Raw genomic sequence first — 17,055 nt, forward strand, 5'->3', positions numbered from 1 at the left:
TGATTTCTCTTGCGTAACCAAGTGTGTGCAGAGGTTGTCGCGCAGTGACAACATATGGAGCGCAATGCACAACATTTTTCCTCTTTCCTAAAAAAAAAAACATGCGGACTCACAAAATCTAATGTTTCTGGGGAGACACCTCGGAGGAAAACTCAGAGACAAACTGCCTACATGTAGTCTACGTGTTTCAGCGGAAAAGGGTGTCTGACCGAGCAGCACGTCTGCTCTTTGCTGGAAGACAGCAACAGCGAGTCCTCCTGGCACTCTATATTTGGGCAGGGAAGTGCAACGTCATCGCGCCAGGCTTGCGAATTAAAAAAATGGAAAGAACGCACTGACGTAAGAGTCCTGACGTATAGTTAACCTTGGCAACAGACGGAACAATAAATAGAGCCCTTGGAGGTGCAGGAAAAATACTTCTATTCCTTATACAAACTAATTTTAGACATTATTCTAATTGTGTTGAATACCACTGCTGTTCCATTAGACTTCTAGTTATACATCTACAGAGTAAATGTATATGTATAGATGCCTGTATATAATGAGACAAAAGCAACAGATTGAACCAGACAAACTGAATTGAATTTAAATATCACTATTTTATTTACGTCTCTTACAAACAACATTCATCTTTACTCTCTCTGTAAAAAAATAAATTGAAATTTCATAAATTAAAACCACTAATGTTTTCACAGAAAACTTCATACTAGATAGACCACTCAGACCATGGTTAAGACAAAGCACGTCAGTTTTAAAGTTTCACAAACAGGTCACAATTACTCTCACATTCCATCAACCAGAAAACAAACTGGATCAATAATATCTATTGCTCTGAACACACATCAATACTACAACAAGTTTTGTTATCTAGCACCATAAAATCATATATTAACTCATAAAACGACTAGGTGGTATTAGTTGAAACATGCTTTTTAACTTGCTACATTGGTGTAATAGGCAAGTATAGATAAAGGCAAATAAAAGTATAAATAATTTGCTTCCTGGTACAAGTCCATTCCATAGCCCTGTGATCTGCACATGTATCTCATATCATCAAGAAAATGTGCTTGATAGGAAGTATTTTTTGTTTTTGGAAGAGTCTTTAAAGGGCCAGGAGGGTTGGGGAGCTGAGGGAGTCAGAGGACTGGTCGTTGCTGTTGCTTCCTCTCCTGTGGGCAACGCCACAAGTGGGGAAGGTCTCTGCCTCTGGGAAGGTAAACACAAAAGAAGACGTGTAGGTGGTGCAGGCAGGGGTGCAGGTCACCACAGGTGTGCACAGGGGCTCAAAGTCATTGTTATTGGCTGAGGCGTGAAGGGGCTCCCAGTCCTGAGTTGTGTAGAGGGAGTTTGACAGGTCGACCTCTGGCACTGACCGCGCTGTCTCCATCTCCGTCTTTGTCAGCAGATCCAGAGACTCCTCCAGGACGGAGGCTTCTAGGTCTGCCATCTTGACTGTGCTGCTGGAGATGGTGGCAGTGGAGAGGACGGAGCTGTTGCTGGAGAAGATAGAGTTGGAGGTTGAGGTGAAGGTTGGCTGGCTGGAAGTGATGGTGGATGTCTCAGGGATGGTGGTCTGTAGCTGAGAAGACACCTCGGTGGAGAGGCAGGAGTGGACAGGAGAGATGGAGGCCACAGGGAAGTCCGTGTCCAGCTCTGAGGGGATTTTGCAGATGGGCTGGTGGGCAGCCAGAATGAACTCAAGCCTTTCCTTCTCCTTCAGAAGATTGGCAATATCGTTCTGCAGGCTGGACTTCTCATCCTCCAGCTGATCAGTTTCCTGCAATAGATAAGGAAGAAGAAGACATTAGCTTGGCTGTTGGACAACACTGCTTTTAGCCCTGGTGAGAAATATATTTTAATGAATGATGGTAAATCTGCGGGATACTTACAGCTTGCAGAGTGTCGGTAAGCTCTCGCCTCCTGTTGCGGCATTTTGCTGCTGCCTGCTTATTTCTCTCCCTGCGAACTCTTCTCTTCTCTTCCTCCTCAGCTGTCATCTGCACATAATACAAGAAAAAGGTAAGATTCCAGCTCCATGATACTTAATACACCGAAAAAGGAAAGTTATTACTTGCTAGGTAACACCTGAGGTAAATGGCTCAATGGTAATTACCTGTTCCATTCTGCCCCTCTTGGTAGAGCCGTGAGCCTTGGAGGCTGCAGACCTCATGGCTGGCCTGGAGTAGGCAGGGCTGGGGCTGGAGCTGTAGGGGTGAGCTCTGTGAGAAGGGGCCACCGAGGAGATCAAAGGCTGGACCATCCACTGCAGATCCGGGCTTGTTGAAATGGCTGTGACAGTGGGGATGAAGGAGGCACTTGATGCTGTCAGGTCAGTGAAATCCTGGAGGGAATGAAGCAAGAGGATCGTCAGTACATTAGATATACTTTCAGGAGGGGGGGGGGGGGGTGTTACAGCATTGCAGGATGTGTATGAATGAAGCAGAGGGTCTATTTAAACTGGATGGTTTAAAAATATCCATGTGATGTCAACAATGACGTTACACTCTGTCTATGGAGTTTCCAGGTGGATGAATGAAAATTGCCCTGCACTGTGTGAAGCGCAGGTCAGGAGGCTATTTTAAGTGCAATCGGCAGAGGCTATCACATTCAGTCTATTTTATGTATATAGCATATGTATCATTTTCTAACTTGACGTTTAAGCTTTTTGAGCATAATTTAGTGAATGCTATTCCAGAGCCTCGTCTTTCCAAGTTGTTCTTTTCATGCCAAACGACAACACATTTAAATATCAAAGCAGTCTATATTTCGATTAAGGTTTAGTAACATTTGGCTGGACGTACCTGAGACTGTGGAGATCCCAAGCTTGAGTAAGATCCCGCTGGTGACGGGTAGTATCCCAGATTGTCTCCCGATGGGGAGGCGGTGCTGCAGCGGGAGGAAGAATCGCACTCCGCGTTGAAACCGGTGAACATCATCGTTCCCAAAAAAAAAACAAGTAGGAAGATCCAAACAAAGTCAGCTGCGGGGGAATGTGAACTTCGGATCAGGAAATCCCTCTTGTGGGTTTGTGGAAAACTCTAAAGCGCTGCTCTCGATCTGTTCCCTCTCGTCGTTGCTCTGCTACTGAAAGTTTGACTGCCAGCTCTGTCAGCACGGAGCCCTTTTATAGTCTGACCGAGCGGCCGAATGACGTCGGCGAAGGGGAGTGTTCCTCACCAGACACCGAGAGGAAAAAAACACCAAAACAATGACTTGACAACGCAGCAATACCCCCGGACATTGTCTGTAATCCGGTTAGAAGTTGAATGTACAACACCTGCTCGCGTTGTTTAAAGGTAAAAAGTGACATTTAGAAATATATTTCAAACTTACCCTCAAGAAATGGAATATTCCAGAAACGGGATCCCCAATACGTAATTTTCCAAATATGGTGCATCCTGTAGAAGGGGCGGGCTTTGCTGGGAAATACGCCTTCCCGGATTGGCTGACAGCGACATGACGTTATGTAAGACAACAAACACAGACGCTGTTGTGAAAACTGGAGAGCTGGGATAATGGTCAGCAAAAGTACATCCTACACATCAAAGCGCATCAAAGATAAATTTGAACATGCAGATTTGTATGTTCTGAACTTAGTGTATCAAACAAACGCACTGAACTCCACGCTGCCAATATATTTTTGACTTTCCTGTTGAATAGTTATTTAAAATAGTATTAATATCAATAATGTGAATGTGGAATCACAGCAGTCCTCTTTGTATTCCCTTTCACTTAGATAGGCTTTAATGCATTTTATAGCTTACTGAGAGCTATCACTGAGACTGGAGAATAAAAAAAGCTCTGGTTTGAGGAACTGCAGGATCAGTCAGGTATACTGTTGTGTTTGAAGTCTTTAAACATCAAAGATTTACAGTTGACAGAGTTTAGAGTTTTGATTTGACACATGCTCATATATGCAATATGTGCAATGAAATGCCAGGCATTGAATGTGCAAACAATTAGAATTAGAATTAGGGTAGAAATGAGAATTTAAAAAATGTGGATAAATTGAAGATAAAAATGATTTACATATAAAATGAACTCTTTCTGTTGGCATGGAGGAATAACTCTTTTTTAAGTGAAAGCCTCTAGATCTTATATAAGACAGGCTACGTTTTGTTTATTGAAGGTGACAATTGTACGCAATTCAAAACTATTTTACATAAACATATACCAAGAATAGGCCTACCTACGATGCATGCCAGAGCAGAAGCAGTTGCGTTTGTACTGTGCCTCCAGGCAGTGCTTGTACCTTTTGTGTGTAAATCCATGCAAGGGTGTGTTTAGTTGCAGAGCAAGCTGATAACCGGTTTCTGATGTGTACTTTTCCATGCCAGCGTTTGCTTTTCTCAAGGATGTCGTAAAGGTCTTTCCCTGGGACTGTGGTCGAGGGAATCCTCACGCCTTTCCCTTTGTGATTTGCATAACAAGCTACAAGAATCACTGAAATGCAACCTGACATTAAGCCAACCTCCAGGCTTTATATTGCTCTATAAATTAATTGTTTATTTAATCTGTGGCTTTACAACATATTTTCACTGCCACAAACACCCTTATCAAGATTCTCTGTTAACTAGTCCTTATGAAAAAGTAGGACTATAGTTAGCACAAGTAACCCATTTAACTTTTGCAATTGTCAACATTTTGTTGTTGTTGATTTAGTATTAATTCAAAGCTATAACTGGGCAGAAAATATTGGGAAAGGCAAAAATTCAGACCACAGGAGTCAGATGTAGCCGACATTCAAAATAGTTAGATTTCCCTAATTTTCCTTGTTTTCTTATAGGGCCATTTAGGAATGGTCCTCTTTACCAAGCATTCCCATAAACAGTGTAAATGCTTCAGGGACCTGTTGTTAAAATTAAATAGGCATTATAAACGTCCACGTATCATTAATAAAGGTCTAAAGAGTTAATAATAGTGTTATTGTGTGAAAGTGCATCAATGTAGGTTAAAAGGAGTCGTGTTTTGTTTCCCGCGCTCGTGTTTTGTTTAACATTCCTCGTTGCCCTAGCAACACTCCACCCCTTCGCGTCAGTGACGTCCTCAATTTGCATGGCAACAAAGATCGCTTGTGCTATGGCGACGAGCCACTCAACAAAGTAAAATAAAACCGGCTGTTCAGCGTCGTCTGCGCGGGGCCCCCCATAACAACGCGTCATTACGTCAGCGAATGATCCGAAACGTCTGGTTTCAGGAAACAGCAGCAGAGTGGGAGCTCTGTCTGTCGTGTTGGTCTCAGACGGCGCTCCTCTCCATGGAGCCTGCGGGGCAGCGGAATGAAACAGGACACCAAACAACCCCTTTATTATGTGTTTATTATGTGGATTGTTTGAGTGTTTTGTTTGATTGGTTGGCAAGAAGAGCAGCTTCCCAATCAGCGATGGTGACCTAGACTATTTGTTTTGAACAATGTTTGTAGTTAGCCTATTAGGAGGTAAGAATAAAGTAATGTAAAGATGGAAATAAAAGATGGGTTAACAATTAGCAAGTAGGTCACTTGGAGACCCTAACAATTTAACTGGTGACCCTAACAACGATGATAATCAAAAAAAAATAACAATCCCAAATCAATTAGCTTGCACCAACACAGAGGAAGGTTAAATCAGAATCAGAATCAGTTTTATTGCCAAGTATGTTTTCACATACAAGGAATTTTTTCTGGTGATTGGTGCAATTGAGGATCAGGGGGATCAGCAACAGTGGGGCTCTCTAGCCTTGTTGATGAGGCTGATAGCAGATGGGAAGAAGCTATTTTTGTGGAAGAGATCGTTTTCATACAGGTTTACCATTAGCCAACATTTTGGGGAATGACTGTATTGTAATTTCTGGTGAATTACACTAGCACTCTCAATGACCTTACTGTATGCTTATTTCATTTATCTATTAAAGTCTAATGCTTATTTTCTTGTTTTATGTTTTTTGTTTTAATCTCTGAGTCACTTATTTTCTGCCCGAGTTTCACGACATTCAGCAGCAGTGCACAAGACAAGAGCACAATTAGCAAGTGATCTATTTGCCTATCTTACAAGAACTTTGAACGCTGATGTCACAGAGTCTAAAAATAAACTCTGTGCACCTTCACGCTCAAGTTGCTTTGATGAAAACAAGTCTTTGAGCTGTTGGTGAGGGGTGTCTGCAGTTATGTCCGACCTATGAACTCCTCTGGTCTTGAGCCGCCAGCGACTGAATAGGCTCAAGCTGACCACCTAATGGTGTGCCGGTAAATAAGCCCGGAGGGGGCTGTGACTGCCGGGAAGCAGCCGAGAGCGCAGCCCCTCTGAGCAGGGTGAGGCCCCCCTCTATTCAGCCATCCATCCCTTTCACTTCAGTGGATTTGTGAGGTCATCTGAAACCTAAATATAGAATATCCAGCCTATACAAGACCCCTTCCTATAGCATCTTATTTAGGCTTTACGGGAACGAGGCTTGCATAATTGGTGCCAATAAACGCCACTGAATGAAAACAGTAGGCGAATGTTGTCTCACAGGCAATGATCAGATCAATCAGTGAGTAATAGAGTAGGCCTACTTGGAGAAAAGCACAGACGTAATATTTCCAATTTGCTGCAATAAGGCATTAGTGTGATGCTATTGGCAAATCATAAATGCATTCACAGGTCAATATCTGCGTAGAATCCTATTCTTGTAGAAGAGGTGGGTCAAGCGCAGGGGTTTGCCCTCCTCTTCATGTCCTAAAAGCGGTGTCTCCGTGGCCAGCCAAGGCCCAGCTAATGACGCTGATATCAGGTAGGCCACAGTACATGACGGCCGAGCTTTTTAGCCCATGTTTCACTTTCTTTTGTGAGTGTGAGCGAGTGGGCCACACACAGCCACACGTCCGTCTGCGCGCTCTCTGTGCGCCACGGCGCGCCCCTGTTCCCCGGAAAACACCATATATGGTTCGACCGTCCATTCGGCGATTGGCTGATTTACTCCAGCAACAACTGTGTTGCTGGAGCTCTGTTCGTATGCAGAGACAGGTGAAATGCAATGTAATCCATGGATGACACTTCACTCAGCAGCTCATAAGTGATCAGCTGGCGCGCTGGAAGCTTTGCTCCATTTTATTTTCAACCCTGCTGGGTTTCACAATATTGCTCCAAACAATAATCTTGGGACAGTTGTTCCTATGATATTTCACTCTAGCCTCCATATAGAGTACACCAGCATTGTTCTAACCTGAGCCGTTCGGGGGGAACACGAAGTACTAAACACACCTGGTCCACTGTTTTAGACAGTTTATTAAGATATTGCGCTGCCATCACCTCCTTTCACCTGCAGCAGCATTTGTGTTGCCATGAATGCGCCAATACAATTCAGGCACGTCTCATGAACACATGTGGACATAAAGAGAACATGATGTATGTGATGCAGATGCTGCATACATGAGATGACGTAGTTCATTCATGGCGATGGGCACCTCTTGCAGGCGGGGGTGTCCCTTTGCACATGCTCGCTATTTTTTGGATGTTTTAAGTAAATAAAATGAACTAAAATGAAAAGGCTGCTTAATGCTGCCGTCGGACCATTTCGTGGATTGAGATGTTAAACTGGAAAACATCTGCTCGCTTTTTTTCCCTCTCACCTTTCCCTCTGTGAAATGGTTCGGTCTCACCACACAGATTTCATTCATAAAATTCCAGCTCACTATAAAAGGCGGGCCTCTCCACTATCTGCACAGTTACCATTTATGAACCTGGCAAATGGAATATAAGTAGGCGTTTAGCTGTCTTGTTTGCTCTTTAGAATAGATAAACTATCTTTTTTTTATGCAGTGATTTTAGGTGAGAACATGCATCCAGACTCCTGCACTGAGTTCGACTCCTCGTCCAGCTGTAGCACAGCATCGCCTGGCGGGGACACCCCTGGGTGCAGCCAGCATCCTCCTGACTCGCTTTCATCATCAGTGGACAGCGCCAAGGTACAAGCGGATCTGATCATCCAAGAAATATACTCTTCCCAAAACGCTGCAGAACAGCTGATACATAAGGAGAATATAGGTTGCATTCCTCAGATTCTTCACACATATCCAAGTACATTTCATAGACAGCATTTTCTTCAACTGGATTACTGTCCCGTGTTGAAAATGATTCTATGCAAATACATAGTCTACAGTCTCCACATAGGAAATCCGTGAAGTCAACGCGATAATGTTCAGTTTTATTTCAGGGAGACTTGTCTTGGTTGTGACCTTTCATTTGAGAGTGATGATGATGATGAACATGAGTGATAAGGATTTGATGACTGGACGCGAAGCTGATTTTGATGGATGTATAGACAGCACTGAATTTCGTCTTTTTTTTTTTTCTTTTTTTTTTTTGGCGTTCCTCGGCCAAATGATTGATGTAACATTTATGCACATCTAAAGGTCAGCCATGAACGTGGTTGCTCATTCATCAGATAAGCTGAATTGGTGTTTGTGTGTGTGTGTGTGCGTGCTTCTGTGATGTGGGTTTTTTCCAGGACAGTGAGACGAGTGCAGCAGACTCCTTTGTTCCGACTGTGACTGCAATCTCAACCTCGCCGGATCTAAGGTGGATGGTGCAGCCGACGGTCATCACATCTGTCTCCCCGTCGTCCGGCCGTGCGAAGACCAAAACTCACGGCGCGACGCAGCCGTCTTCACCGGCAGGTGCAAACAAGGCGAAGCCATCCAGCAGGAAAGGGCAGAGAGAGCAGGTATGCAGGGAAACCGAGGGGGGGGGGGGGGGGGGGGGGGGGCGGGGGGCGATGGAATGTCACAGGTTACAGGTAGCCAATTAATCAATCAATCAATCAATCAAACAATCAAACAATAAGTCCGTATTGCTCTTCCATAATATCCATACCCTATCCCTCCCCATGACTCTATTAGATGTATAGAGGTTAAAATGAAAACTGAGGTATCGCGACATTTTAAAAAAGGACACGAAAAAATGATTCAACTGTTTTTACAATTAGAGTAAAATTAAGGTAGAGAGCAGTGTAAATAAATGACTGCAGGGAATAGCACATAAAGTGGACGGATTAGGTCTAATTGGTGCAGCGAGTCCTGACGACTGTTGGAGCACTGTTTATGAATGGGATAGGAAATTGCATAAAATGCGCGTTCTCGTGGCTGGCTTGACCGTGCCAGTGGTGCAGCATTTTGACGCCTCGACTGAAAGAGCGTCTGCACCGACTGGATCAGTATTCCCAGCATACACTGCAACGTTTTGTTGTTGTTTTTTGTTGTTGTTGTTTTTTTCTCTTTTTTGGCGAGTGAAATGGTTGTGAGAAACCAACAGCTGATATGGGAAGACTAAGCAGGAAGCCCATTTCAAATTGTCTATTTCTGCTTGACTTCAGCCTTCCAAAGAGGAGGAGGAAAGGAGGCGGATCAGGAGGGAGAGGAACAAAATTGCTGCAGCAAAGTGTCGTAACAGACGGAGGGAGCTCATAGACACTCTACAAGCTGTAAGTACCCTGTTTTATGAGATCATATAGAGAGCATTCACACAGCACATGCACTCCTCCAAAGCTGAGGGCATTTCCACTGCTGTATGACATGTCACTAGTCGTTAAGGATCACAGGAGCACAGCAGGGAAGACTGCAGAGCACCATAGGGCAGCAGTTGTTTTCATGCTTCCCTTCCTTTTTTTCTGATTTTGTCCCCTTTGCACCTCAGGAAACCGACAAGCTCGAAGAAGAGAAGTCTGCCCTGCATGCAGAGATAGCCGACCTGCTGAAGGAGAAGGAGAGGCTGGAGCACGTCTTAGCCTCCCACAAACCATCCTGCAAGCTCCCTGCCAATGATGACGATGCTGATGAGGAGGTTAATGAAGATGATGATAACACAATGCTGCAGGATCCCCCGGACTCCCCGCAGCTGCTGTCCATCTTAGAGAATGGAAAAACACCAGAGGAGAACACGGCAGATGGAGAAGCCTCTATTGGTCAAGACATCGATGATGTCCCTTGCATTCCTGCTGCAGCCATCTTGGGGAACTCCAACATCCTCCTGTGTTCAAGTGCAGAAGAGGAGGCTCTGGAGGACTTAAAGGGAGATGACCTGGATGACTTGGTGCCCAGCCTGGAGATGGCAGTGACTTCTGAGACGGCTGTGTCCGTCCCTGACATAGACCTGAGCGGCCCCTTCTGCCTCTCAGACTGGGAAACCCTGTACAAGTCTGTGGCGAACGACCTTGAATCTTTGAGCACGCCAGTCGTGTCTTCCAGTCCCACTTGTAGCAATTACCGCACAGTGTTCTCCTTTAATTACTCTGAGATTGATTCCTTGGCTGAGGGCTGCGAGAGCCTCAAAGGCAGCCTCGCTGCGTCTGAGTTAATGAAAGATAGTCTTAACTCTCCAACACTCCTGGCCTTGTGAATGCAAACAAGTTATGCAACGATACTGTCATTGTATTGTAACCAGCCAGCAAGCTATGACCTTTCTCAAATAATCTTTTATAGTGTGAGTTTTGATGTTGTGTAAACCTGAACATCAAAGGTTGTGTAGACAACATGTTTTCTGTGACTGTAACAGGGTCGATTTCTTCCATTCTGCTGGTGCAGTTCTCCGAGATGAGACTTTGTGCCGGTGTCAAAAATGCATGCAAATACAAGTCATCTGTAATCCAAGAGGTGGTATCTTGTGTTTATAAAATCCCTAAATGTGAGTTATGTGAACTTAGGTCATGCTCAATAGCCTACTGTGTATGTAATACTGTTGACAAAGTTGTGTTGTGACAGTGAAAAAAAGAAGGGTTACTAATGTGTAGCGTATAGGTGTTACATCTTGCTGTAAGGTGTCCCCTGACTTGACATTTCCTTTCAAGTTTTCCATGAAAAAATATTATGTCATGTATTTTATCAAGATGTATTTTATGACATAGTTTATTTTTTTACTTATTACAAATGATCAGATGCAAAAAATGGTATAATGCTGGAAATAAAAAAAAAAAAGACAACTGCAAACATTTTGTTGTTGTTGTCATTGTCGTTATTCATCAGGAATATTAATTTGAATAAACAGTCTCACCCACAGCGTTCACAAGGTCCATTTAGGACCTATTGTGGAGCTTTCAATCATGGTACATGATCTTCCTAGCACTGGATAGATAGATAGATAGATAGATAGATAGATAGATAGATAGATAGATAGATAGATAGATAGATAGATACTTTATTGCCATTGTACTGATAAAACAATACAATGAAACTTGGTTCAGCAGCAATCCATGTGGCAGCATCCTAAAATATAAAAAATAGAATAGAGTGCATGGTGATGTGATTTTTTGACTGCTATTTCCATGGCTGAGAATTGAACGCTGGAACCTCAGCTTTTAGGCAAACCTTAAAAAGTAGTACATTTGATCACAAATCCATATCAACTGAGCAAACTATGTCTGATCAGATATGATCAAAAGAGCTACAACTGTAAATGGAAATCATTTTGTCTCTTAATGTGGTGATGCAGATCTACTTAATGGATCTTGTGGTGAGATTTTTTTTTTTCCTCACCTGCTATTTCCAAGGAGGAGAATGAACTTTGAACCTTAGCTTTTAAGCCAACATGGGGGCGAAATGAGCTCAAAAAAAAAAAAAAAAGAACATCTTCTGTTCAGTCTGCACCTGCTGATACACATCAGCTATGTGACATGCTTTGGAAAACCTACGAAAGAAAAACTGCAAGAAGAGGGTCATGAATGTCACGGATATTTTCAGCCCTGTATCAACCCGTGCAGATGTCAGTGTTTTCCATTTTTAGATGCAGCCTTACATAAAGCCCAAGCCCTGAGGACCGAGTCGTGTTTAAAGCGAGCGGGAGCAGCAGCGACTGCAGGTTCATTATTTATTCATTGCCCGCTCTCAGCTCGGCTGCTGTCACGGTCAAGGGAATCCACGGCGGCGCAGTGCGTGACACGCGTGACGTCAACACGCCGTTGCCATTGCCGTATCGTTGCACTTCCTTTGACCATATATGGGTAATTGCAGTTGTTTTGTTTCCATGGTGACGGGGTGTCATGTTTCGAGCGCGGCGTGTTACCGGAAAAAGTCGAAGCAGGACCGAGCGGGAGTGTTGTCGAGCACGAACAGACGAAAGCTTCTCATCGGTTGGTGTAGTGGGAGATTTAACGGCGCCATCGGTGCCAGGGCCTTCCTCGGAACAGCAAATAAGGCGCCAGTGCCCACGGCCTGTTTGCTTTAGGTCTTGAATGAGCAAATAATGTTTCAAGGCTGCAGCAGCCCGGCGGTTGCACTCAATGCAATTCAGCCCAAGGGATTACATGTTCATTGACGCGTGAGAGAAACCCCGTGTTGGACGTTTTCCAACAAACAAACGCGTCTCCATGCTCGACCTGCTCTGACAGAAGTGCGGCCTCTCCGGTCATCGATAGGGGGAGCTACAGGGTGAGCAGAGCACCCGGTGGAGAAGCACAAACATCCAGCCTCTGCACATGTGCAGTCTCAGTGGGCTCCTTTCTCCTCTTCCCCGCTTTTCTCTGCCGCTTTGATGCAATTCACTCATCAGAAACATCATTCTCACAGCTCTTAATGCAGTTCTCACAATACCAGATCACCCGTGCAAAATCCACTGAGACAACCAAAACTGTTCCCGTGTGTGGAAACTCAGCCAGTCACTTCAACATTGTCCCCACCGTATACAACCCTCTCACCAGGTGCTTTGAGACTTACACATCAAATGATTTGATATTTTAATGAAAACACCAGACCAACTGCTGCAAAAGATGTAATGTAGATCAAGAAAATGTTCAGACACAAAGTGGATGACTGACTGTGAGTATGAGAGAGGCTGGACTGAGAGTTACAGGGGCATCCACGATTCAAACCTTCAGAAATGAGAACAGGTATACACCCAACTGATGGCTACTTCAGCCTTACAGTGAGATACCAATTACTGCACTGCATTACGCAAACATTTGTAGGTCTTACTGTAGCCATTTACTGCACTGCATTGTAGGAATGGATGGTTATCATACTGAACTACAACACAGTCAACTGCAAAAAATATTTGTGTACTATATTTCGCACACCCACACTGTTATCTTGTACAGAGTGGAAAGGCAAAGACATCATGGAGAACGAGAATGAGGAGAGGTGGCTAAGTAAATATGGTTTTTACACGTGTATGGTTTTTGTACAAATTTCCATATGGTAGGAACTGAAAACACAAGATTACAGCTTCTACACTGCTTTCAAAATAATTGACTCATCTTACAGTAATACAGACAGTGATGTTAAATAACGACTTAGTCTAAGTTGTTAAAGTTCCCTGACATTGCTGAAGGTTAAGCTGGGCACATTCCAAGTTAGTGCTAGAGAAGCATCTTAACACTAGATAATATTATATAATGAAACAGACTACTTTGTGTTTCTGTGACAAATCTATTTTAAGCACAAAATGCATAAATGCTGCAACTGATGGTTTTAAATGACTTTTAGCAGCTACTTTCTGAGTTCAGCTTGTCTCAGATTCTCAGTAATGTCACAATTGTCTGTGTTTGTTTCAAGCTTACAATAAACCAATATCAATTAAATGAACTTATATTCTGGCTGAGAGATTCTAATATCGTTTTATGCAAGAAATGTTATGTCAAACATTTACTCGGTGCTGAGCACATTACATTTCAAAATAGCAGATAAAAATAAACATTGACTTTAAAGCTTTCGAGTGGTCTACCACTATTCCCTTCACTCCTACGCGACTGTTCTTTATCAGCCGTGCGTGTGAGCGAGATGTCTTGGTGCCTGGCTATTTTAGAGTGATGATAGATAGGTCTGTCAACAGCTCTGATGTCTTCTGACTCATTCTCCGTCCACTCCACTTGTTCTGTCAGATTCTGTGTCCACCAGTGTGATTCCTCTCACCTCCATAGCTTGTCTCAGAGTTGCAAAATATCACATACCGAGAGTTGTTCGCAACCACCCATCAAGCCACAACCCTGCTCTCTGAGACGTGAGCTGAGGGGAAGGGGTTTTTATTCTAAGGTGGAGATTGAGACCGGTGCCTGCTGTTACTGTGCAGCATGAGGAAGTATTTATTTGTTTAACTTTGAGTAAGAAAAATTGTCATAAAACATCACCATAAAACTACATCATTTTAGACAAAGTACCACATAGTACCACAATTAAATTTTATTCAAGCGAACGTACTGGTGATAGTACAACTGATAAAAATATTATCAGCAAATATATAAATGAAAAGTACTATATGTAGCAGAATGGCCAATGTCAGTGTTAGATTACTGTACTGATTATTATTACTGATATATTATGTACATTTATGATGTAATATAATGTGTAAGCTAATCAACAACATATTTGGGTTAGTTTAGCCATTAACATTTCCCCTTTTTTCTTCTTAATTAACTTGAAGCTAGTTAAATCATCTTATTCCACTCTGCCTGACAGGACCATGTATTCAGCCTCATGTTTCTCAAAGTTTAAAAAACAAACAAAAAAAAAAATTATTTAGTAGTAAAATACAAAACATGGAGAACGTAGAAGGGCGGTCTCACTGCAGTAATCTTTCAGCTTGAGGTTACTCCCGGCAGCATCAGCATCCTGTAATATGTCTCACATTCCCTGGTTACATATCTCTATTCTTCTATTATTTGTCGCTTGCTCACTGTTTCCACCTCTGTTATCTCATCCTCATACGCCTCCTGACCACTCTGTTTCCTGTTGGCTGCGATATTCCCAAGGAAGTGCTATATTTAAATGGATAAATCAATGTCATACAGGTTCGGGAAGGCTGGGTCACCTGACACGAGAGAACAAACTTGTAGCAGTGCCTAAAATGGTGCTGAGATGTACACGAACAATACTGTCAGGTTCAGACTGGAGATGGTATCTCCAGTGATAAGGTAGGAACGAAAAAAGATCTTGTGCTGATATGGTGCTTTATTTTGAAAAGACTCTCCTGATTTTTTTCATTATGACCATACACAGATTTCATTTCTTTGTGCGACAGGGATGTACTTTTTATACACCTTTGATTCATCAAATGGTAAAACCATTTCTCAGTACTAACACAGCAACAATGGGAGCTTTTACTCAAATGGAAATGGGGGTGGGGTGGGGGCGCTGGCGTGATAGTTGACAGCCTGTTGTTGTGAGAGGGAGATGAAAATGAAAAGGAGGGGGGTTTAAAGTCAGCCACAGCACGCAAGTGGTGCACTTAGTGATTGGGAGTCTGCCCCAGCCTCGATTCATGAAAGAGGGCTTGAATTGCAAAGCCGTCATGTTCATGTGTATGATTGGAAAGGAGAACACTAAGGAGTACTAATCATCTACAGTATTTTATGCATTTTATTATTTTAGTGTGTTGGGTGTTTTTTTTTTTGCGTGCATTCACTCCTAGATCTGCACAAACTAGACTCCGAGAACATCATTGCAAAGTTTGACGTTCGCTGAAACTATGACAAAAATAAGAATTTCCATTTACTCCTAAACTGTTGTAGTCATAAAATGGGAAGTATCACTCTGTAGTAATACACCATTTCTAAATCTAATTCCCACAGTGGCAAAATGCAGGGCACCTATCATCCAAGTTTTAAATAACCTGACTTAAAATGTGAATCTTTACAACATGCATTCTGACGTGAGCTACAACTGTCTGAGATTATTTGGAAAGAAGAAGAAAAGGGAGGAAGGAAGCCTATTAAATGGAGCGTTGGTAAAAATAAAGTTTGTCTATCAAGTCTGTAGTGTGGTGGATGATGAGTCAGGCTTGTGTCTGGAGGTGTCTGGTTTGCTGGGTATTTCCCGAAGATGTGATGTTGGATAATATTGCGACAAAACATTTTAAGTTAAAATCAACAGGTTTTAATCAAGTTGATCCTTTGAAGAAGAAAAGAAAACATGACATGTTTACATCTCATTTAACTAGGAATGTAGAGCTCATGTTTTAGCATCAAATGGTCTCATAAATACGTGTTTAAATGTCAATTATTAAAAAGACATGTCCAGTGATTTCTTGTGCAAAAAAAAAACCAAAAAACTGTTACATTTCTGACGCCCACACACCAAGAATTCCTCATGAATTTGGAAAAGCTGCAAAACCACAAACTGCTCTCCTATCCATTCATCATTTGGGCAGCTGCTGGAAACACAAGATTAAGTTTTAATGCAAAGACTCTCTGCAGGACTGAAATAAACAGAAACAAACTTGATATATATGTTGAGATATGATCCTGAACTTCCAAACAGAGCAAACTAACTACAGGCTTTAATCACTTTGTCTTCGCCACATCCTGACCCAGACCCTGTTTCTAGTCATTTTTGTGTATTCTTACACGTTCACAACTTGTTTCTGTTATGCTAAAAAACAACTTTTTGTTGAACACATTAACATGCTCTGCATACTTGGTCTGCATATCCAGACTGGTATATTTTTTTCACAGTGTCATTATCGTGGCTTATTGTTCTTGGCAGGGACAATTCCCTCTTAAAGGCTTAAAGTGCCAAATGGGCCTGCACCATGTGTGTTGATGTACTGAGTGACATCTCTGGCTGCCTTCCTGCAGGCACAGAGGAAACCAGCTGAAAGTCTACACCTGCAGAGGGAAAAGCTCTGTCTTGTCTTAATCACAGACGTCTACGACCCTCCGGTTTTGTGAAATCTGTCTGCTTGTTGGTTCAGTTCTGCTTTATTAATGTCTCCCCTAAAATTTGTCATCTATGTCGAGAGTGACTGTGACGCACCAGCGACACATCTCCCCTGCCCGACCTCCCCTTTTTTTGCGACACATAAATCACAGCAGAACCAAATTAGAATCTAAAAAAAGGAACACGGTGGGGTATTTTGGCGAACCTTTAATAACTCAGCTGCTTGTTCTAAGTGGAACAGTTGAGATGGCATCGTGTAAAACCAAACTGCCTCAGATACATAAAAAAGAAAACTAAGAAAAAAACAACCAGATATATAGACAGATATAAAAGGTGCACAGGAGAATGAACTGTTCGTGCGCAAGTTGCACTTGATTAAAATTACACTAGAACTAACTATTTAATTGCAATTTGAGGATAACACCCCCAGAACTACCTTTTTGCATATTATACTGCAG

General features: G+C 42.7%; 2 protein-coding genes across 2 annotated transcripts; one reads left to right on the forward strand and one right to left on the reverse strand.

Annotated features, from left to right (window-relative positions):
- Window positions 1–579: 579 nt before the first annotated feature.
- On the reverse strand, window positions 580–3,112 carry fosab (v-fos FBJ murine osteosarcoma viral oncogene homolog Ab). The gene is made up of 4 exons (XM_071479165.1): window positions 2,802–3,112; window positions 2,114–2,341; window positions 1,890–1,997; window positions 580–1,777 (listed from the first exon to the last, which is right to left on the reverse strand). Exons 1-4 carry the CDS (start codon window positions 2,934–2,936, stop codon window positions 1,103–1,105), a joined length of 1,146 nt encoding a protein of 381 aa, XP_071335266.1. The 5' UTR covers window positions 2,937–3,112; the 3' UTR covers window positions 580–1,102.
- Window positions 3,113–7,642: 4,530 nt separating this feature from the next.
- Window positions 7,643–10,941, forward strand: LOC139622069 (protein c-Fos). The gene is made up of 4 exons (XM_071479163.1): window positions 7,643–7,924; window positions 8,467–8,682; window positions 9,331–9,438; window positions 9,651–10,941. Exons 1-4 carry the CDS (start codon window positions 7,796–7,798, stop codon window positions 10,350–10,352), a joined length of 1,155 nt encoding a protein of 384 aa, XP_071335264.1. The 5' UTR covers window positions 7,643–7,795; the 3' UTR covers window positions 10,353–10,941.
- Window positions 10,942–17,055: the final 6,114 nt, after the last annotated feature.

This window comes from Trachinotus anak, unplaced genomic scaffold (assembly GCF_046630095.1).
Source record: "Trachinotus anak isolate AG129_WGS33_773 ecotype Australia unplaced genomic scaffold, CSIRO_AGI_Tana_v1 ptg000005l, whole genome shotgun sequence".
NCBI lineage: Eukaryota > Metazoa > Chordata > Actinopteri > Carangiformes > Carangidae > Trachinotus > Trachinotus anak.

Bases quoted from the DNA above. Each gene is read 5' to 3' on its own strand.
- LOC139622069 (XM_071479163.1), top strand. From the start codon at position 7,796: ATGCATCCAGACTCCTGCACTGAGTTCGACTCCTCGTCCAGCTGTAGC. The intron at 7,925-8,466 runs GTACAAGCGGAT...GGTTTTTTCCAG, and splicing joins CATCAGTGGACAGCGCCAAG to GACAGTGAGACGAGTGCAGC. The intron at 9,439-9,650 runs GTAAGTACCCTG...TTTGCACCTCAG, and splicing joins TCATAGACACTCTACAAGCT to GAAACCGACAAGCTCGAAGA.
- fosab (XM_071479165.1), bottom strand. From the start codon at position 2,936: ATGATGTTCACCGGTTTCAACGCGGAGTGCGATTCTTCCTCCCGCTGC. The intron at 1,998-2,113 runs GTAATTACCATT...TATTATGTGCAG, and splicing joins AGAGGGGCAGAATGGAACAG to ATGACAGCTGAGGAGGAAGA. The intron at 1,778-1,889 runs GTAAGTATCCCG...TATCTATTGCAG, and splicing joins TTACCGACACTCTGCAAGCT to GAAACTGATCAGCTGGAGGA.